The sequence below is a fragment of the Scyliorhinus canicula genome, chromosome 7, assembly GCF_902713615.1.
Source record: "Scyliorhinus canicula chromosome 7, sScyCan1.1, whole genome shotgun sequence".
In the NCBI taxonomy this organism is placed as follows: domain Eukaryota; kingdom Metazoa; phylum Chordata; class Chondrichthyes; order Carcharhiniformes; family Scyliorhinidae; genus Scyliorhinus; species Scyliorhinus canicula.
This window is the reverse complement of record NC_052152.1, coordinates 89,135,375-89,157,651: the sequence shown is the minus strand read 5'-3', so window position 1 is coordinate 89,157,651 and position 22,277 is coordinate 89,135,375. Positions and strand designations below refer to the sequence as shown.

Sequence of the window (22,277 nt, the reverse complement as noted above, 5' to 3'; positions counted from 1 at the left end):
AATACCAACATTTCCGAGTCTCACCATTTGAAAATATTGTCTTTTAAATATTTCCTACCAATGTGGATAACTTCACATTTCTCCACATAATATTCCATTGGCCACTGCCTTGCTCACTTACTTGATCTCTCTATTTCCTTTTGTAGCCCCTCTGCATCCTCCTCACAGCTTACTTCAAAAGTAAGGGCAAACTGAGAAATGGCTTGGCAGATTATTTTAATTAGGCAATTATCAGAGACTGTTTTTGAGGAACAGGAGTAAAGTACTTACATTCATCAATGTTAAAAGAGTGCCAGTGCTGTTACATGGTGGTTTAGATTTTATAATAACACCATTGTATATTTTCCCAGGAGTACAGTAGAATTCTAGTAAAGGAAAATATATTCCGTCAACCAGCTTGTGCAACAATATATTAAATATCAAACTGCCTCAGTTGACAAACAGTAACTATATTTAATTTACAAGGAGAACCTTGTACTGATAAATGCCCATGCATTTACATAACCCAAGATATCTCTTATTTACGTATAAATAATAGATGGGTGACAGTTATGAAGCTATAATACAGCAGTTAAATTCAGATACTGTTTATCCGTCCTGGTAATGAATTGATTTATCCAATCCCATCTGCGTATTTGTTATTTCAGTTGGTATTCTTAATATGACGACTTAAAAATTATCATTTGCTATGAAAGACCCTTGTATTTATCGACATCCCTAATGGTGAAGGGAATTCATGAGCAATTATCCATTTATTGCCTTGATTAAATAGAATTCTCTAAGCTCTGAAATTCCCTCCTTAATATTCTTCATCTATCTCTCCTCACTTAAGTCCACCTTTTTGACCAAGCTTTTGATCCTAATATCTCCTCCTTTGCCTGGTGTCATTTTTTCATCTGATTACACTGCTATGTAGCACCATGGAATATTTTACTAACTTGAAGGCATTGTAGAAATGTAAGTTGTTGTTGATACTGATCTATTGTTCTATCAGACATACATCAGGATTAATTTTGACCCATAAAAATGGTGGGCATGAGTTGGGTAGGTTTTAAAATATAAAAAATCTCATACTCATTCCCAACCCACCGGCTTCCAGTCTTAATGGAGATGAGATGGGAACCAGACAACCAACCCAGTCACAGGAGGTGGATCACTCATTTAAATATGTTAATGGAGCTAACTGCCCCAGATAATCTCTCGTCCAATTGCTGCTCTGGCCAGTTGTATTTCTAGACCTCGAGGAAAGCCAACAGTTAAACGGAAGTGAGAATTGCTGCACGGAAGAGTTAGGAGCTTTCCCAGTGCTGTTTCTGGGCCAGGAAAGCAGGAGTGCTCCCTCCCAGACTGCCAAGCAAAGATTTCTTTTTGTCCACCCCAACAATTGGACCCGGCACATGCTGGGATCTGACAGCACCAACTGCATTCTCTAACCTCTGATCATTCACCCTCCCTCACCATCTCTACCGCTGATCTCTCACTGACCCCCGCCATCAATCCCCAACCCTAGAAACCATGCTGCTCCGCTATTGTCTTTTAGGGAAAGCAGTTTGCTGTCTTTATCTGCTCTGGCGTAGATGTGACTCCAAACTCAAGGCAATGTGGTTAACTCTTCAGTGTCGTCTGAAATGGCCTTGAAAACATTTTGGGCCTGAATGATTCTCTCTTGGTTCCTTGAAGGCAAACAGAGGTTGGAACTGTCTGGCTGTTTCAGATGAAATTGTGACTGAGCTTCTGAGTGAAGAAATAAAACCTTGCAGGTATAACAAATTAGATTCTCTTCCCTACCTGAGATAACTTCCTTTACAAAGCAGGGATGTTTTCTTTTGCTGGGTGAGATCTCTCCCTCTGAAGTGCTGGTCTCAGATTGACTTGCTGGCCTGCTCTTGTGGATTAAAAAGATCTTGGCTCCCTCTCCAGCCAGTTTCAGTCATGTGATGACAATATCAACATATTCCATTGACCACGCAATGGGCCGAAGCCGATGTAATTGACACACAATGGTAAAATGTTTAACATTCCATTCCAATCATGATCATCCTCACTAAATTCCTTTATTTGAAATCCCATCATCATGGGGCTGGCAGCAATGTTTTTTTTATTCTCTTCCATTGAAATGGTGAGTAGGTGGTGAAGCAGTATCCGCAAGGCTATTACATTTCAAGTTACTTTGTGGAGATGCGTTCAGGTAAACGTGTACAGAAACCACAAAGTTAATCACCTGACTTTCTGGAGTTCGTTTTATGAAGTGTCATTCTTAAAAGTAAAATGTCCATCTCCCAATTTGTTTCATGAGCATGAGCATAACAGCATGTTGTGACAAGAAATTAATCCACAAAATTCTAGGATACATCTAACTTTCACCAGGCATGTCTGTAATCTGCCAATGGAAATACTTTGAATGGGCAACATCTTTTGTCATCCAAGTAAATTCAGTGGCATGAAACTGGGAATGTTTGAAGCATCTGTAGAACACAATGATGAATTCCTTGTACCTGCAAGCAGTACGATGTACAATAGGACAAACATTACCAATGGAAATCATCCATAGGCACATATAGTAAAGTCTGACTGTCTATACAAACCAACATACAGTCAAAATTCTCCGGAAAAGGAATTTCTGGTCAAGGGCTTTAAGGGTCAGAAAATCACAGTTTAATTTCACAGTCATGAATTGTTACTGAACAATTCTGTCTCTCCAGCTGAGACAATCATTACAACGCCAATTGATGTTACTACTGGACAAGTCAGATCCTAGGTGGAACCTAGCTTGTTGGATCCTAACATTTATCTTTTGTCTAAAGACGTGGATGAACAGAGTCACAAGAAAATATTAACTTTAATATACTATTCCTCCACCTCAGCTATACCTTCATGAAAATATACTGAACCATAAGGTTAACACAAGTTATGAAATCAATCTTATACTTTAATGTTCTTGGTAAGCACACAGTCCATATAACCTACTAGGTGAAATGTGGTCAGACACACCACTCTGAAACTAAGTAACAGATGCCACCTAATATAACTTCTGTGAGTTCTCATCAAACGCCCCCAGATGCTTGTCACACTGTGAGCTAACTGGTCTCACTGGAACTCTGACTTTCACACAAGTGTTTCCAATTCACACTCTTGAAGAACACACTTAGAAATTTCCCCAAGGCTTTCTCTCAGATGTTTTCAACAAGGATCCACCTTCAAAAGTTCAACCTCCTTTCCATATTCCTCTCCCCTGGATCGGCAAATCCATTCAAGCTTCCGCACAATCCCTCAGATACCCAACCATGCCAACAGAACACCACTGTTTCACAGGCTGTAATAAGGTGTTACCAAACTCTTGATTTACCTCGGATGTCTGGCTTCTCACCTACTTGACTTTAAATCTGGTTCCTGCAGCTGTCTCTTTAACTTGTAGCCCTTTCTCTGCGTTTTTCTTTAACTTCACCAAATAGGACCTTGTTCAACATCTTGTTCTGTGTCCCCTTTAACTTAACTGTCTTCCTGAGATATACTTTTGCCCTCGCACGTTGGTATCTGGGATTTTATTTTGGGAATCAGCTCTCTAAAGTTACCCTATCCTGTGTCCAACTTCTAGAACTAGCTTACAACTGATTCAAAAGTTATTTCTGTCCCTGGGTGGCCCTGGTTGCTAAGTAACCTCATCCGTATTTCTTTAAACCTTATTTGCTTTCATGTTGTAAACCCTCATTAGCATATATGCCCAAATTGAAGTCATTAGCCCTTTCAAATACAGAAATACAAAATTAAACTTACTTACACTATGCCTTATTTCAAATACCCACAAATTAAAATATAAATTACTTAAAATCACCTTTGTTTCCTGAGTCTCTCAGGTCCATCATTGCGAAGATGGGTCTTGCATGCTGCTTCCTTCCACCTCTGCTGACATGTCTCGATTGCCTCTGCATGGAGTCTTTGCTGCTGGTGTGCTGTAAACATCTATTGTTATCCCCCCCCCCCTTTTTAGAAACTACTCTGGCTTCCGGCCAATGAGGTTTCAGGAGGGGATCCAACACCCAGTGGGTTTCTTGATGTACGCTTGACAGGACACCAGGGCCCACCCCCAGATGTTCATCTCCAGTAGTTTCTTGTGCACAACCTGTTATAAGGTAATGGGAGGAACACTGGGTGCCAGAGAGTCTGGTTCGATCTGGGCTACTGACAATAGACTGGTGCACGTCAATATTGTACAATGATCACCTGATGCGGCAAGTCCAGATATGTTCTTGCAGTTTGTCTGTCAGTTGTGTATTTGACTTGGTCAAATCTGAATTCCCAATAGCCTGCCTGACATTTGACTGCAGTTTAATTTAAAGTGCCCAATTCTTTAATTTAAAACATCCAATTTAATCAGACTCAAAACTGACTCAGGACTTACCACAGGCCGAGATGTGATGAATTTGTTTTTAATGTAAAACAGGATTGTATATAGGTGGGATCGATGCAAGATTGTATATAGGTGGGAGCGATGCAAGATTGTGTATAGGTGGGATCGAAGCCAGATTATATATAGGTGGGATTGATTATTATATAATAAAGGATACCGCATTAGCCACGGAAACTAGCTCATTTAGAGTAAAACAAAAAGAAACTGCTGATTTGAGTTCTTTGGTCTGAACTAGTTGGTTGGTATCCAGTTAGATTAGGAAATTATGTTAGCATTCGCATTGTGGTATGTAACAATAGTGGTATGTAAATATACTATTAAACTAAGTCTTAATAAGCATTATCACATAAATTAAACCAAGAAAACTACGTCACCGGACTTTTCATGGGAATTGTCCCAATTTCAGACTCTAACTTTGGAATGTCTGCTTATGTAATTTCTACAGGTGTTTGTTAAAGTAACAGTGTAAACCCAAGAGGAAATTCTGCCCCAGTATGTTTTATATGAATCGTATATTGTGAGTTATATGAGATAGGTGAGGATGATTGAGTATAATTTTGAAGGAGGCATGCACATAGGTATTTCTCAAAGTTGTAGACAAAGGGCTAAACCCAAGACATGAGCATTGTTGAGTGTACATAACTCCATTACAGATGAATGATCTATATTTCCTTTGTCTATTGCATGTCATGCACTTTCCCCTGTCATTAGACAAACTGAATCAGGTTTGGTTATTTTGTTAGTCAGTGCAACCACAAAAATGAATTTAAGTGCTACAGTCCATTGACTAACCATGTACACTTGACATGCGATTGCAGTTGATTATATAAATTAAACAAAATATTGCTTAACCCACAAACAGTCCAGTGACTTAGAAAAGTTCCTTTGTTTGGTTATGTGAGGCAATTGTCATTAGTTAATTATTAAATTAGTTCCACCAGATAAATCATCTGTATTTATGTGGCCACCCTTTAACTGAAAGTATTAGGCCTTATGCAATGTGCACACATAAGGATGTTTTGTGTGGGGGGGGAGGGGGGGGGGGGTGGTTGGGGAGTGGCGGAAATGGTGGTTGGGAGCGGCGGACATGGTGAAGAGTCCTCGCCAGGCGTCCAGATATAGTAGCCCATATTTCCCGACGTGCTATCGTATTTTACCTCCCAAGTGCGCATTTTTTAAAAAAACACGACCCCCATCTGGGAGCCGGACTAATTTACAGACTCGGTTCCCTGTGAATGGGGAGCACCCTGTGTGAGGTATAGCCAACAAAAGCAGATCGGGAGTCTGCAGATGAGTTTGTGAGTATGAGGGAAGCAGAGCCTGATCTCTCAATCCTGGAAGGGCAGGTGTGATACCCAATCCCAAAGAGTTCCAATCCAGTGCGAGGGGTGTGAAGTTGATCTTTCAGAATTTGACCACAGAGATGGGGGGCGTCCAGCAGCAGAGAAGAGGGTAAGTCTTAGGGGGCTGGGTCTGACCTCCTCTTCCTCTTAATCCACAAGCAGTGTTAGAAGAGAATAGAATAGAATCACTACAGTGCAGAAAGAGGCCTTCAGCCTATTGAGTCTACACCAACACTCTGAAAGAGCACCCCCCCCTCTCCCCACCTAACCTTTAGACACTAAGAACAATTTATCATGGCCAATCCACCTAACCCGCACATCTTTGGACTGTGGGAGAGAAACGGAGCACCCAGAGGAAACCCACGTGACACAGGGAGAACATGCAAACTCCACACAGCCACGTGAGGCCAGAATTGAACCCTGGTCCCTCACGTTATGAGACAGTAGTGTTAACCATTGTGCCACCTCCCTGTTGTCAAGACACTTGTCTTTAAGCTGTACTCAGCTTGCTCCAGCCATGGGTTTCCCATTGGTCTGAGAAACCCAATAGCCCATGTGAGATATACAGCTTCATTATAATGTACAAAAGGCCGACTTAACCTGTGGCAATGATTGGTCACCAGCCCTCTGTTTTACCGATATTAAACTTGGAAGGCGATGCATTGGATTTGAGTTTTTTTTAAATTTTTCACATCTCACTTGATCCCACCCACCTGCTTGGAGTTAAAGTTGCTCCATTAGACTTCATAAGAATTAGCATTGCCATCATCCGTCATTTGTTTGGAAAATAATTGTTGGATTATCATGGCTCTGCAGCTCTGTTTTAATGAATGACATATCGAGTTGTGAAATACAAGTTGTGGTAAATTCTCTACATGAGTATTGCTTTTCTCCTTTCCTTTAAACTAAACTCATCCAAGTACAGCCTAGGGTTTAGCAGTAGTTCATGACAAAAACTGAGGCAATATTGCCTCCTGTGATAATGTTTTGATGGCAATATTTTCTTGCCCATTGGGGTGCTGAACAATTAAGCCTGACCATACAGTCAATCCATTGAAGCATATTTCCTAGCCAACCATTAGATATTCCCTTGACTTATACAGGAAGTCCCAGGAACCAGAAAATAAAGTATGAATGTGAAGCTTGTTGTTTTGATAGTATGGGGCTGTAGGTTCTGCCATGTAAAAAAAAAAGATGATTCCAGAGCATCCTGAGCATTGAGCTCTTTCATAGAATTGGTTGAACAGTGACCAATTCTGTAATATAAATGCAACATGAAATTGTGTTACGTGAAGGGTTGCAGCTGAGACAAGATATCTATTCCATTTGGTACATTTCAGTGATGTCAATGTACATGTAGAACGGCTAATATCTGACATGTCTAGATACTGTAAACCATATGCATTTGGGCCAAGCAGTTGACTGATAAAAGTATCTAAAACTGTACTTGACAGCCAACAAAGTAAATCAGTGCTTGTGGTAGTGCAATTCATTGTATCACCCTGCAAGTAAACTTCAAAGCCAAAGTGCAGAGGAGCCAAACTACCTATTTGTTGTTTTGTCTTTTTTTTAAGTCCCCTCATAAATGTTCTGCCATATTCAAAGGGATAATTAATCATGCAACTTGCCTTTTTAATTATTAACAGGTGGCTGAGTAGGCTTGGCTTAGCTACAGTGGGATATGCAGAAAAAGAGCAGCGACTCAGACACGACCAAGGTACTGTAATGTAACAATGTCCAACAGAATGTGACTATGTCCGATATTAATATACTCCATATCAGTGAACTTTACAATATGGAACTTATGTGTGAGAATTTGGTGGTAATTTTAACCTATCAGTTCATCTGTCACCCCCGGTCTCGCAGACCTTAATTGGCTCCAGGTCCGGCAACACCTCCATTTTAAAACATCCGCTTGTTTTCAAATCTCTCCATGGTCTCACCTCTCCCTGCATATGTAGCCTCTTTGAGACCTACTTCCCTCTGAAATCTCAGCATTTCTTCAATGCTGACATTTTACTTACTCCAAATTGTAATTGCTCCAGCTCTGGTAGTCATGCCTTGAGCTATCAAGGTCATGCACTCGTTTAAGACACTTCACTGCCTTTCTTTCCACTTTTAAGACCCTCCTTAGAACCTGTCCTAATTCATGTGACTCAATACCACATTTTGTTTGATAATGTTCCTGTGAAACAACGTGGGATATTTTATGCGAATATAGGTACTATATAAATGCAGGAAAACGGATTACATTGAATCTTAATTTCTAACAGCTGCAGATCTAATTCCATTAGTTTTCTGTTAGTTCAGGTTAAAATTAGCCCTTTACATGTTTACACAAGTATTCTAGCTTTGCACTCAAATGCTAGTTGAATGTTTGGTTTATGATTTAAAATTTGACTCTACATAAAGGTAATTAAAAGAATGTCACAGCACTTGAATAAGAAAAATGTTAAAGCAACTTAAAACACAGCTTTGCTTCAAAACGTTGTTCTGAAATAAACACTTATATTTGAGACATAAATAGATAAGCTCTTCGAAAAGTTTTTAACGTTTGTTTATTGTTCAAAAGAAAATAATTTCAACCTACCATATTTTCAAAATTGCTATGTAAGCCCGAAGCACTGTGAAGAAGAGAAACCATTACCATTTCTGTCAAGAAGTTGTACAGTTTGGATGGGACAATAGATTGTGCTATTTTCTATTCCTGTGTAATTAATGAAAATTCTCTGCAGGCCACAAAGCTCCTTGAGAACCATTGATTTTCTACCCTTGTGTAGACATCAAATGTAATACATAGAATGTGACTTGAAAACTACAATTATATCAAGATTTGGTGCAGTAATTAGAACTCAAATCAGCAATGACACATAAGAGTCATATTGGCCTTTCAGATGCTTCGTCCACATAGTGTGGCGTCTTTATGAGAATATCAGTATTATTCTTTGGGATGATGCAAGGACATTCTATGTAGCAACAATCTGGGCAAACACCAAAAAATAGTGAGAGCTGAAGAGTCAATAAATTGATGCTCAATATTAGGATGAAACCATATTAGCAGCAGCATAAAGTCCAAACCTGAGGAGCATTTCGGGGAAGGGGGGGGGGGGGGGCTGCAGGAGGGGAACCCATGTCTCTGTGGGTTTCACCCCCACAACCCAAAGATGTGCAGGGTAAATAGATGGATTGATCATGCTAAATTGCCCCTTATTGGAAAAAGTTTTTAAAAACTATGAAACTTTATTTTGACAGGACCCCCCACACAAGGACCGGCCTAATTGGGAGGCTTGGTTTCCAGTCAGGAAGGCATCATTCCAGAGCGTGGAGTGGGGTGATGCGGGATTTGATAAATGGGAACTTCTAATCCAAGTCAAGAGAATTAATTTGGGTTCCCAGGGAAGCGCTCATCCTCCTCCTTGTTCTCAAGTAGTGTGTATTATTCTGAAGGTACCTTCAAGCACTCTTTAGCTGTCAGGTGTCCTGAGGCCTGGATAGTGAATCGATTAGGCTTAAATCTGAAAAGCAAGGCTCTCGCCTCATTAAAATATTGAAACTGCTGGAAGAAAGTTGGCTACTTGCCTCTTTTATGCCCAGATGTGAGTCAACTTTGAGATTTTAAAATTTTGGGGGGTTAACATCCACCATTAAGCCTTCAAGCACTGATAACAAACAGGAGACTCATGGAATTCTTGAACGGGGATGGATTGTGGTAAGTACTGAGTATTGAAATAGGCATCAGAATGGCACTTTGTGCCTTCAGTTGGGGCCACTTCAGTAATGTGTAAAGGCAGAAACCTAATGGATTCAAAAAGGGAGCTTTGAGAGAGATGGACCTAAATGTTGGAGATAAAAACAATTCAATGGGTTTGGGCCAGAAACGCAGGGTGAAGATGTGATGGTAGCTCGTGAGCTCACAGGGTCATAAAAATCATAACAAAGAGGAGAACATGTCATGAAGATTATGTATGAGCAAAATGGCAAAATAAGTAAATTCATGGCATAATTGGACTTGCATTGAGAAAATACGGAGCACTCATCAGTATCACTACATCAGTTTATTCTTCTTCAAATAGAAGTCCCAATTGAAAGGCGAGTGCTCTGATTCTCTGTACTCCCTCTGGCTCCTGTCCTATTTTTGTTTGTACAAAAGGTTTGTTCAATTTTGCCAGAAGCTGATGAGCTTTGGTTAGTCATCATAAAACAAGTTGCATGTATTGGAGGAAGTGTTCACCAGTCTGGAGGAGGTAAGGGAGAGGATAGAGCTGCCAAGGGGGAGTGAGTTCAGGTATCTGCAGGTGAGGGACTTTGCATGAAAGCTCTGGAGGGAGTTCCCTAGATTGCCGGGATACACCCTGCTGGAGCGACTGCTGCTTCCGGATGTGGAAGGGGAGGGAAGAATTGGGGATATATTTAAGTGGCTGGGGAAGCAGGGAGTTCAGCGGGTGGTGAAGATCAAGGAGAAATAGGAAGCGGAGTTGGGAAGGGAGATCAATTGGGGAGTGTGGAGTGAGACACTGCATAGGGTAAACAGGACCTCCTCTGGTGCAAGGGTGGGCCTGATACAGTTTAAGGTGGTGCACAGGGTGCATATGACTCGGGCGAAAATGAGTGGGTTATTTTAGGGAGCAGCAAATGAGTGCGAGAGGTGTGGCGGAGGCCAGCGAATCACACGCACATGTTCTAGGGTTGCGAAAAATTGGGAAGGTTCTGGGCGGGAGTGTTCGCGGTCTTAGCCAGGATAGTGGAGAAGGAGGTGGACCTGGACCTCACATCAAAGACAGATAATCCATCATTAATGTCTCAGAGCTGAATTACAGCCCCATTTGCTGAGACTGTGATTATAACAGGTTGTGGAAGCGGTCAAGTAGTAATAATGCTATCATTATTAACAAATGTCAACAAATATCCAGTGAAACTGCGAGAATCAATTTTTTCATTCCGAGGCATCAACACAGACCATGATCCTCTGTTTCAGAAACTAAGTGACGCCGGAACTGAATCAGTGAACTTCCATGACAACTAAATTGGCCCAGTCCTGGAGCAATTCAGGATCCGTTAATGGGCTAGCACCGGTGCCATGTGGAATTCGAGCGAATCCAATGAAAAACGGTGTCCAATTTGCTGGGATCAGGATTGCCACCCAATATGGAAAGCTACATATTAGCACTCTGCTCTCCAAAACACAGTCTTACCAGCCAACAAGATGGCAGCACGAAGAGAGGCATCCTGGTTCACAGATGCAGAGCTCGACACACTGCTGGTCGCCGTGGAGGAGATGAGGGCCACCCTATTCCCTGATGTGTGAAGGAGGCTGCCACTTGCTGCCATATACTGGGCCTGTGTGCAGGTTGCAGAAGCCGTGAGTGCCATGGGTCCCACCGCCAGGACCGGACACCAGTGCAAAAAGAAGCTGCATAACCTCCTCAGGTGGCCAGATTGAGTAGGCAGCACCATCTCCCTGGCACGAGCCCCCATCCCGCACACCTGTAACACCCCTACCTGGAAACACCCACACCTGGACAGCAGCCAAACCCCACCCGCCAGCAGTGTGTGTGCACCCCACCCTGCACCACATGAGTGCACCCATACTGCCCACCATGGCCGGGTGCCCTGGCCACAAATGCCACCAGCTTCCCACCCGCTGTGCTGCCTGTGTCCGACTGACTGACACTGTATGCATTCTGTCCTCTACACCTAGGAGAAGACGACGGATAATTGGGGGGAGGGGGATGGAAAGAGAGAGAGAGAGACAGAGAGACCTGTAGCCCCTCACCGTCGCAGAGCAATGGGCACTGGACCTGGTCAGTAGGGCCAGAGAGAGAGCAGCCGTCGAGATGGAGTTCAGCATCGGGCAACCAAGGGAGCGCCTAGTGAGTTGTGATGTCCCCCAGACACACGTGGCACGACCCCACCTAACCCACACCAACACCCCACTTCTTCCCCCACACCACCTCCTCACCTCCCCATCCTGACAGCACCCCCTCACCACATCACCTCTCCCACTCCACCACCCACTCACCACCCCCAGACTGCCACACCTCCCCCACACCACCCCAACTCACGATCTAATCATGCGTACTGTCTTGTGTCTTGCAGGAGCATCAGACGACAAGGCAGACCCTTCTAATGCCCCCCAACCCCAAGCAGATTCCAGAGCTGAGATGTAAACGGACAGCGAAGGGAGCCCCCAAATGCCAGTCCAAGACACCCTCGGAACACTAGTCCAGGAACAACACCGACTTTCCATCACAGCTGTCTCAAACACCCTCCACCATTCCAGAGGTGCTCACTTCGGGTGGGCATGTTAGTAAAAAGGCTCCTAAGATACCATCTAGTGCGCACCACACATGTGTAGCGGTACATCAGGTGGAGGTGAGAACCCCCGATGGAGTGGCCCGACCGCAGGGACTAGCTGCTGTCCAGATGGGTCTCGGGCTTCTGGAAAGGCGGTCCCATCGATAATTCAGACACAGAGTCTTGGGACTACATGAGGGGACATTAGCAACCATTCAGCGCCTGCAGGTGGAGTTGGTAGATTCCAACCGCCTGTGAAAAATGAAATGAAAATCGCTTATTGTCACGAGTAGGCTTCAATGAAGTTACTGTGAAAAGCCCCTAGTCGCCACATTCCGGCGCCTGTTCGGGGAGGCTGGTACAGGAATTGAACCGTGCTGCTGGCTTACCTTGGTCTGCTTTAAAAGCCAGTGATTTAGCCCAGTGTGCTAAACCAGCCCGGAAACCAGTGCTAATACATCTGTGGGGCAGAAGGTGGTGCCAACCATGCGTGCTCCCAAGGCCAAAACCGCATGGGTGCCTTCCGCAGTGGAGACCTTGGAGGCGTATGTATCGGCCATGGGTCAATACGTCCAAGGCTTGGGACACTGTGTGCAGGTGGTGGCAGAGGCACAGTACAGGGCTGCCCTGTCACAAGCAGCTATGTATAAGGGCCACCTAGCCACTGCAGCAGCGCTCCAGAGCTTTCCCCAGTCACAACATGTTATGTCGGAGGGTGTTGACGCCATTGCCCGGGCACTGACTGACCTGAACCAGTCCCAGAGGGAGGTGGCACAGTCACAGACTGATGTGGCACAGTCCCAGCAGGAAGTGGCCCAGCCCCTGGCAGCCCCAGGAGTTCACTCAGGTCGCAATCCCCTCCCAAGAAGTAGCCCGTGGACCAACAGGCACCCTGAGGGAGGAGATGATGGTGCCCGTGCCGGTGACTCCCGTAGGGGTGGTGCTGGAACACCGCAGTGCCTCGGACTCTCTTCCATCCCTCCCCCCAACCTCCCCCGCCTGTCCCTGGTGCATCCACTGGACTGTGGGAGAGAAGCTTGACAAAATGTCAACCTGGGACACCCGAGTGACTGCCTGCAGAGGGGGTGTTGAGTGTGGGTGGGGGAGGGTAGGGGGGGAGAGGATGGGTGGACTTTGGAGGTGGGTACAGGCCCAGGCCTCCAGGTCGGACACCGCACATCACCCCAGTATCCCATCCCAGTCCCCCCCCACCCCACCCAACGCCGACCCGGCACCTCGTCCCTCCCTCAGACAGCCCAAGGGTTCGGTGGGACTGTGTGATGGAATGGCCAGCTCGCATGCAGGGATCATCAGGTGGACGGTGGAATGTGCTACCGTGGGCAGGAGTCGGGTTCCAGGTGCACGATGATCTGGCAGATATGCTTTACAGTCCTCCTGCTCAGCTGGAGTCTTCGACGTCACGCCCGGTCTGACATGTCCTTGAATGACAGTACACATGAGGCCTGATATGGTGTCTCCTTCCCTCTTCCTCGGCCTGTTGGGCAGCCGGCTCACTGGCTGGTCCCTCTTCCTCTGGGGAAGGCCCCGGTTCTGCAGGGTCCTCCCCATGCTGTTCATACAGCCTCAGTGCATCCCTCAGGGCTGTGATGACTAAGGTGAAGGCAACCCTTCCTGGTTGGATTCTGAAGTAAATTGTCTACAGGGGGTGAAAGGCAGAAATGTCAGCATGGTGCGCATCTCATGCTCAACCAAGTCCAACAGGCTGCACAGTGGCCCTGGCCTGCACTGCAGCCCCTGCCCACGCATGGCCCCCACCCCCTCCTCTTTCCTATCCCCACACCCACCCCTAGCTGTTCCCCTATCACTCTGCCCTTCGCACAGCACTCATGGCCCCGTCGGTGCCTGGCACCATGGGAGACTCTGGCCCTGTCACCTGCCCCTGCTGGCAAGGCTACCATTGCCTGGCGCAGCCCATGCCAGAGGTACGGTCTGCGGCCCCCATCTGGTGCCCTCCTGTAGGGGCTACTGTGATGTGCCCCTTCGCTGGGCCGCATGATGTCCTGGAGCGGGTGCCATCTGGTTGTGTGGGTGGTTGGTGGGGTGGAGAGCATGGTGGAATGTGGATGTGATGGGATGGGGGCACCTGTACAGCTGGTGTCACTCTGCGCAATCGCGGGCTACATATTTCTGTCAGTGGGGTGTGCAGCAAGATGGCTGCCTGACAGGCGGCGGTAATGGCAATCCATGCCTGGACAGCCCGATCCTGGCAGAGGTCACCCCGATCCCACGGCCTATGCCCTGGATGCCCCCACTACTCTTCCCCCCCCCCCCCCCCCCCCCGACCTTGACAGATGCCCGCTCCCCTAACCAGCCATGCTAGCAGCTGGAGCGGCAGCCCACGGTTGCGCCTCTAGAAATATATCCTCTCTCCATCAACAGCCACTGCACCCGTTTACGGATTTTTAAAACCACAAGTGACACTCACCGTCGGTAATTCCTCCTGGCTGAGGCAGCAGAGCCTCACGGAGGCCTGAGAGAATACCAGGTAGGGCCCGTTCCCACGGAGCCCCGGAGGATAACGGGCCGGGCCCGGCCCATTAATGATATGCCAATGGCTTTACTGTACGTGTGGAGAAGAACATTGATGCCACTGTTGAGGGATCAGAGCATGGCATTCTGTTGGGCGCCCGGCTCGGCCACCATTTCCGGCTCACACGAGATTCTCCGCCCAATCGTGTTTCACGATTCTGATGTCGTTGGACGGAGAATCCCAACCAAGTTGTTTTTTCAAAAGTTAATTGACGTGGGATTTGACAGCTCGACAGTTCTACAGAGCTCATCACCTCATATGAACATTTACGTCTCCACTATAATGTCATGGAACACAGACTGTGTTGAGGCCATTCCTGGAGTGAAAATCGGATCTGCTTGTCCTGTATACTGATTTTAAATGGGCAAGCTTATTCATAATTCATTGTGCCTGCTGGAAATGGACATGGGACATCTCTGTCGGGTCCCAGCTACCATTTTAAAGGTTCCCAGAGTCTCCCTGACATGGTGAAAATCCAGCCCAAGGTTTCAGCTTGTGACCTTTAATCGGAAATGGGAAAGGTAAGAGGTGTCATCGGTGTTAAGAAAGTGCAAGGAGAGGGAGTGTGGGAGGAAAGTCAAAAGGGAGGGTTTGTGATAGGCTGCAAAATAGGAGAGATTAAAAGACGAAAGAGTTGATGAAGCAAGGCCAAAGGGAGATGATGTGTTATCTGAGTTGGTCTAACATCAACTGCAACTGGATGCAGTGAAACTAGAAACGGGCTTCTGACACAGGAGATGGTCCAACACTGTTTTATTGAACTTGCTAATTGCTGTACATAATCTGCTATAGGTTGACACTCTATTATCCTAACTGATAACCTCCTACTGGCTTGACCAGACTAGCTCTCTACTACATGGTGATGATGTTCACTGGCTTGTGCACTCTAACTATCTCAGTAGCTGTGTCCTGTCAGAGAGGGAGAGTCTTAATGCCCTGTGGGCTTTCTAGTGGTGGTGTCCTATCTGGTGATTGGTTGTTCTGTGTCGTTTGTGTTCATTGGTTACCCTGTGTGTCAATCACTGCCTGTCTGCATCTCATAATAGACATGAGTGGGTATTATGACAGGAGAGTCAATGGGCCAAGTAAAGGAACACAAAATGTGCCTGGAGAGGATGTGATAGCAAACACGTGATCAGCTGCCATCCAAAGCAACAAAAAAAAGGAAAACAAGAGTAAAATCAAAATCAGCAAATAAAGAAATCACGTATCTGACCTGTGTCCACCAGCAGTGGACGACAGGAAATGAAACCAGCCAGTTGCCATTGAAAACATCTTCTCAGGGCGATATAACTGCTTAGTGCTTATATTTTCTTCTTTTGCGTACAGTGCACAGATTAAGAACAATGACTTCTCAACAAATGTTTGGAAACTATATGGTGCAGGTCTTAACATCATGTTTTCCACAGATGCATAGGTCTGAACTATGACTATCCAAAACAACTGTAGGGTTAATGTTGCATTATGTATGTATTCAGTAAAACTCCTGCTGCTGCTAAAACTGTTGAACAAATTTCCTTGTAAAACATTTGAACTTTGCTGTCTCTTGCAGACCAAAAATGAGCCTGAAATGAGTTAGTAAAAGGAAAACTTGGTTTATTGTAAAGCAATTATACTTACAATATACATGAGATCCCAGCCAGGTCTGCTCTGTCGGTACCATACTTCGCCAACTTTATACAGATCTTAACCATGAATGATCTAGGGTTCCCCGCCCCCTTAGCAGTGGCGCACGTATTCGGCGAGACTTATGGGGAGACTGATTGCTCCACTCCGTGGTTTTCTGCGGGTTATAATACTGTCATAAACGATACCAGAAAACATATAAGGGGCATAATCAATTCTAAATGTCATTATGTGTTTTACTTGGCAATTATTTTATCTTGGTAGATTATTGGAGTGAAAGTGAACAAGAGGATGCAGACACCCCATCAACCCCCAAGCAAGAAAGTCCGCCACCTCCTTATGACACCTACCCTCGAGCGCCTTCAGTGAGTTTTGTTTTGCATCTTTGGGTTGTGTTGGGAGAGGAACACCTGTTGCTTCAGCAAACTTCCCACGGTAGTATCAGTTGGTTAGAAACCTACAAACTCACACCAGAGATAAGATTAGAAAGTACAAACAATATGAGTTTGGAAAATGTGTTCATTTTCAATTTATTTACATATTCACTATCTGCAGAATCCAATAAATAATGTTGGTTTTAATTAACAGTTGGCAAATAGAATAAACTGGACTATGCATTGTCGATTTAAATTAATCAACCTATTATAGATAAAAGTGGCTGTAAATTTTAGGATTGATTTTGGAATGACATCAGGCTAATAGTCTGGTCAAAATTCTAATTTCGTGACTACGTAAAGAAAGTGAATCAATGTATATTAACATTCATTAACTTAATGGCAGATCAAAATAAATCCTCCTTAAACCAACTAAGTTTGTACAGTTTTACACTGAGTACCTTCGCACTTTAAAAAAACTGTTAACATTACTCATTTTTAAAAAAAAATTTAGATTACCCAATTATTTTTTCTAATTAAGGGGCAATTTAGCGTGGCCAATCTACCTACTCTGCACATTTTTGGGTTGTGGGGGCGAAACCCACGCAGACACGGGGAGAATGTGCAAACTCCACATGGACAGTGACCCAGAGCCGGGATCGAACCTGGGCCCTCAGCGCTGTGAGGCGGTTGTGCTAACCACTAGGCCACCGTGCTGCCCACATTACTCAAACATAAGGAATAGCTTTAAAGCTGCAATATTAACCTTCAAATGTAATATACATTAAATATTGTTTTTAAAAAATATTTAAATGCATGACCTCATTCTGATCATTTTTCCTTCCAAGTTTAGGCATAATTTAGCTTTATCTTTGTTTTTTGCCAGAAATTGGACCCTGTGAATATAAACTGCATTCCACATATTTAATATTTATTTACCTTTTTTAAATGTGTTAAATTCTGATTTATGTTTTACATTGTCTATTTTATAGATGACAGCATCTGTGTGATTTATTGTTTAATTAAAAAGGAATTCCACAATCAATCAATAAAATGGTGAAGAATCAAAAAATAACATGTTCAATTAATTGATAGCTATTAGCGGTAAAACTGTTTTTCTTGCATTAAATTAGAATGATAATTCTCCTTCATTGTTAAAAGCAGTTACTAAGAGGTGAGAGATGTGGCCTTATTGTTAGTATTTTGATCAGTGTTTATATTTGTTATTAATCATAGTATTATTACTTTAAGGTGAACTGTGCTAGTCCGTACCTTGAACCTAAGCATAATAGACTGTCCTCTACGGAAACCTCTCATTCTCATTCGTCCCATGAAGAATTCCGACCAGAACAAGTAGGAGGTACTGAGTCACCTGTTCGCAAACCAGGGGCTTGGGAACGACGTTCGTGGCAGGATCTAATAGAAACTCCACTGACCAGTTCAGGGCTGCACTATCTCCAGACTCTCCCGCTTGAGGATTCTGTGTTTTGTGAAGCAGGCTTACCAACACCAGAACATCGGAGACAGTCAACTTTACCAGCTCAAAGGTGCCAGATCCAGGATCAGTATGGACCTTTCCCATTAGCAGAGGGCGAACGATGGCCTGGAAGAAGTGGTGGTGGGGGTAAACCGCGCAGTTTTACACTACCTCGAGATGGTGGTTTCAGCCATTCCTGTCAGAGTTCCTCAATCTGTGTCCCTGGAGCTCAGACCGAACTGATTCAGAAGCAAGACATTAAAGAAGAAAAACAAGAGGAAAATGGTAAGGAGCATATACCATCCTGAACAGTTAAAATTTAAAAAATGCAATTCTTTGAATCTCAATTGTTGTTATCCATTTAAAAAGTTGCAGGATTTTGAAGGGTGGATGTTTCTACTGGATTGTAACCTATCAAAGCAAGTAAGACTAAATTAGATGCTCAGCCAGTAAAGAAACGGAATTGAAATTCCATTGAATTAAGCAGTAAAATCAACTGAAGTATCTTATTCCCCCTGTTGCAAATAAAACATTGGTTTTCCCCTTCCTCATGATATGGAATCTTCTTCAGATGATGGCTCATGTGGGGTAAACCAGAGAACATAGGTACATGTAAATAATTACTTCACCAAAATTTAGAGGATGAACCAGTGTAATCCAAAAGGTAATCACCGTTATGTCCAGAATCCATTTGATGAGAATTGAGGGAAAATAAATATTGCCCACTCATTTGGTTATATGAGTTCATTGTCTTGTACATGACCCATCAAAAATGAACACTTGAAAAAGCTAGCAGGCGTGGAGAATTCTTGAATTAAGCCAGTGCTGTGAAGGCATATTCTCACATTAGCCACACAATTCCCATGCCTCTACCTCTTAAGTGGTGAAGGAAGGCTATATAATGGCCATCATGAAATGTAATAGACACCTCTACAACTGAAGCTGACTCAATAACTTGGGAGGTTCAAGTGTAGAAACATTTACTGCATCTCGATTTTGGCCACTCATTTTGTGTCATTGCTTAGCTAGAACTTGTATTCCATCAAAAGTATGAATTTCTTTTTTAAATTGGGAAAGTGAAAGGAAGGTCTGGTTTGTTCAACAAGATATCTGGTGTAATTGGTGATCAATGGGATTTTCCCTCCATAATTCTACCATTCAGTCACAGTGAAGTCAGTGAAAACTCTGTTTTTATGGTCCAACGGGTTTCCACTGCAGTCAGGGTAACCACTCAGGAATCCCCCCCCCCCCCCCCCCCCCCCCCCCAAAAAACCCGGACATTCCAGAAATTCTGCATAAGAGTATCCATAACTACTGAGACATCCATATATGTGCGACTTTATATTTTCTTAATACAGAAGTGAGTGCTTTTTCTTGAGAGGCACACCTCACATGCTTTAAATCAAGAGTGCAGGTTGGCAACATCCAACTCGAAGGAACCTCCACTTGTATGCAGATGTACAACTGAAGTTTAATATACTAACATTGGGAAAAAATCATTGGACACTTGGGAGGTGGTAGTTGCATGGAAACTGGTAGTTGCATGGAAACTGGCTAATTACTGCCTATTTTTAAATAAGAGCATCAAAACAGACCTGGGCAGCTACAAACGATCGATGTTACTTCAATGCAAGTAAATTATCAATGCAATCAATTATCAAAAGTAAACTTGAGAATGATTCTGTAAAATAATACCCGAGGAAACAGTAATCAATATGTATTCAGAATGGGAAGATGCTGCCTACGCAATCTTCTTAATTCCTTTTGATGTAATATATTCCCGAGTGCATTGTGGAAAGTCTGAATGTGGGATGTATCTAGACTGTTAAAAAGCATTTGAAAAAGTTTTGCACAAAAAGCTTTTAATTAAACTCAAAGTCGTGGGGTTTCAGAGTTAATCTTGGGATGGATACGGAATTACCTGAAGCATAAAAAACAATGGGTGGTTGTTAAATATGATGTCAAGATTGGGGTAGTGCTGGGTGGAGTGCTCCAGCATTCATGGAGTTGAAGTTAATATTTTGGCAAGTTTAGAGGATTGTTTGACGGACAGGAAGCAAAGAGTAGGGCTAAACAGGCTGTTTTTGAGTTGGCAGGCTGAGTAACAGGGTGCTGCAAAGATAAGTGCTGGGCCTCAAGTTATTTACAATCTATATTAATGACTTGGACAAAGAAACAAAGAGTAATGTATTTAAGTTTGCAAATGAGACCAAGCTAGGTGGGAATGTAAGCTAAGAGGAGGATCCAGAGAGGCAAGTAGTGGGGGTGTGGGGATGACCTTGGAAAGATGTTCTCCTTCATCGATGACGTGTTGAAGGCCGCTCCCCGGAGTGGAGAAACTACGACACCTTCTTCGCAGCCTTCAAAACGTCATCGATGAAGATGAACATCTTGCCAAGGTTATCCCCACATCCCCACTGCTTGCCTTCAAACAACCGTGCAACCTCAAACAAACCATTGTTTGCAGCAAACTACCCAGCCTTCAGAACAGCGACCATGACATCACGCAACCCTGCCATGGCAATCTCTGCAAGATGTGCCAGATCATCTACATGGGTACCACCATTACACATGAGAACACAACCAGATACACGGTACATACTCGTGCGACTCGGCTAACATTGCCTACCTCATACACTGCAGGAAAGGATGTCCCAAAGCGTGGTACTTTGGTGAGAACATGCAGACACTGCGACAACAGATGAACGTACATCGCGTGACAATCGCCACGCAGGAATGTTCCCCCTAAACCAGGAGCTGGTTTAGCACACTGGGCTAAATCGCTGGCTTTTAAAGCAGACCAACCAAGCCAGCAGCACGGTTCGATTCCCGTACCAGCCTCCCTGGAAAGGCGCCGGAATGTGGCGACTAGGGGCGTTTCACAGCAACTTCATTGAAGCCTACTCGTGACAATAAGCGATTTTCATTTTTTCATTTCATTTCATTTCCCGTCGGGGAACACTTCAGGAGTCAAGGGCATTCAACCTCTTTACTCCGAGGCGGCCTCCAGGGCCAGGGACAATGAAAAATCGCCGAGCAGAAACTTATAGCCAAGTTCAGCACACATGTGTACGGCATCAACCGGGACTTTGGATTCATGTTGCATTACATTCATCCCCCACCATCTGGCCTGGGCTGGTGAAATCCTTACAACTGTCCTGGCTTGAGACAATTCACACCTCTTTAACCTGGGGTTACCCCTATCTCTGGATCTGCAAAGATCTAGTTACCTGAAAATGCTCGCATTCAAAGCATTGTCTTGCATCTTTGACTTTGTCTATATATATGTTTCTGGAACATACCTCTTCATTCACCTGAGGAAGGAGCAGTGCTCCGAAAGCTAGTGTTTGAAACAAAACCTGTTGGACTTTAACCTGGTGTTGTTAGACTTCTTACCATCTTAAATTCAGCAGGGCACAGAGTAATACTTGCTTGACAGAACAGATTTAGGCCCCAGTTAGAACCCCTGCAGACTCTGGCTGAATATCTTCAATTTGGTGCTTCAACTGGGTTGTTTCAGCCTCTCCTTTGTCTGCAGACAAGACTGCTCTCCTTTGAAATAGTATTACAGCTTTTTAAACCATCCCACTTGGAAAAAAAACTGCCTTTACTTGTGGCCTTAAAAAAACAAGTGTTGCAGATCAGGGACGGAATTCTCCAAGCCTCCGCCTTGAACTCGCAATCAGCGCGGGGGCGGGGAATGGGCGTTGATGCTGAAAACTGGCGCGACACCACACTCGCGATTCTCTGGTCGCCGGAGAATCTACGTGGTGCGGGTCGGGGGCCATTGACAGAGGCCACCCCCGCGATTCACTAAAGAAAACTGGCTGAGTTCCCGACGACGAGGTTCTAACCACGTATTGCCTGTCGGGAACGGTCGGCGGTGGCTATGGACTCAGTCCACGGCCACCCTGGTGAGGTGTAGGGGGATCCTTCACCTCAGGGATGGCCAGGCTAGCGATCGGGGGCCACCAATCCGCGGACGCACGCGATCACAGGGGCGGGGGGGCCTATATCATCAGGGCCGCTCAGCGATGCGAGTCCGCCATGTTGCGCAGGGCAGATGCCGAAGGGCACCGTATCAGCAGGCAGAGCTGCGTGGAGTACTCTGAGGCCCTGCTAGCCCCCTTCAGGTAGAAGAATCACTCTGGGCTTTCTTCTGGAAAATTCACAGTGAAACACCCGCGTTTTGATGCTGGAGTGG

General features: G+C 44.6%; 1 protein-coding gene across 1 annotated transcript in view; it reads left to right on the top strand.

Annotated features, from left to right (window-relative positions):
* Window positions 1-22,277, top strand: part of cnksr2a (connector enhancer of kinase suppressor of Ras 2a) — a 709,037-nt gene that overhangs the window by 586,373 nt on the left and 100,387 nt on the right. Inside the window, exons 20-22 of the mRNA XM_038802429.1 lie at window positions 7,398-7,468; window positions 16,487-16,587; window positions 17,848-18,358. Of these exons, the coding sequence (XP_038658357.1) occupies window positions 7,398-7,468; window positions 16,487-16,587; window positions 17,848-18,358 (683 nt within the window). The remainder of the gene's footprint in view (window positions 1-7,397; window positions 7,469-16,486; window positions 16,588-17,847; window positions 18,359-22,277) is intronic.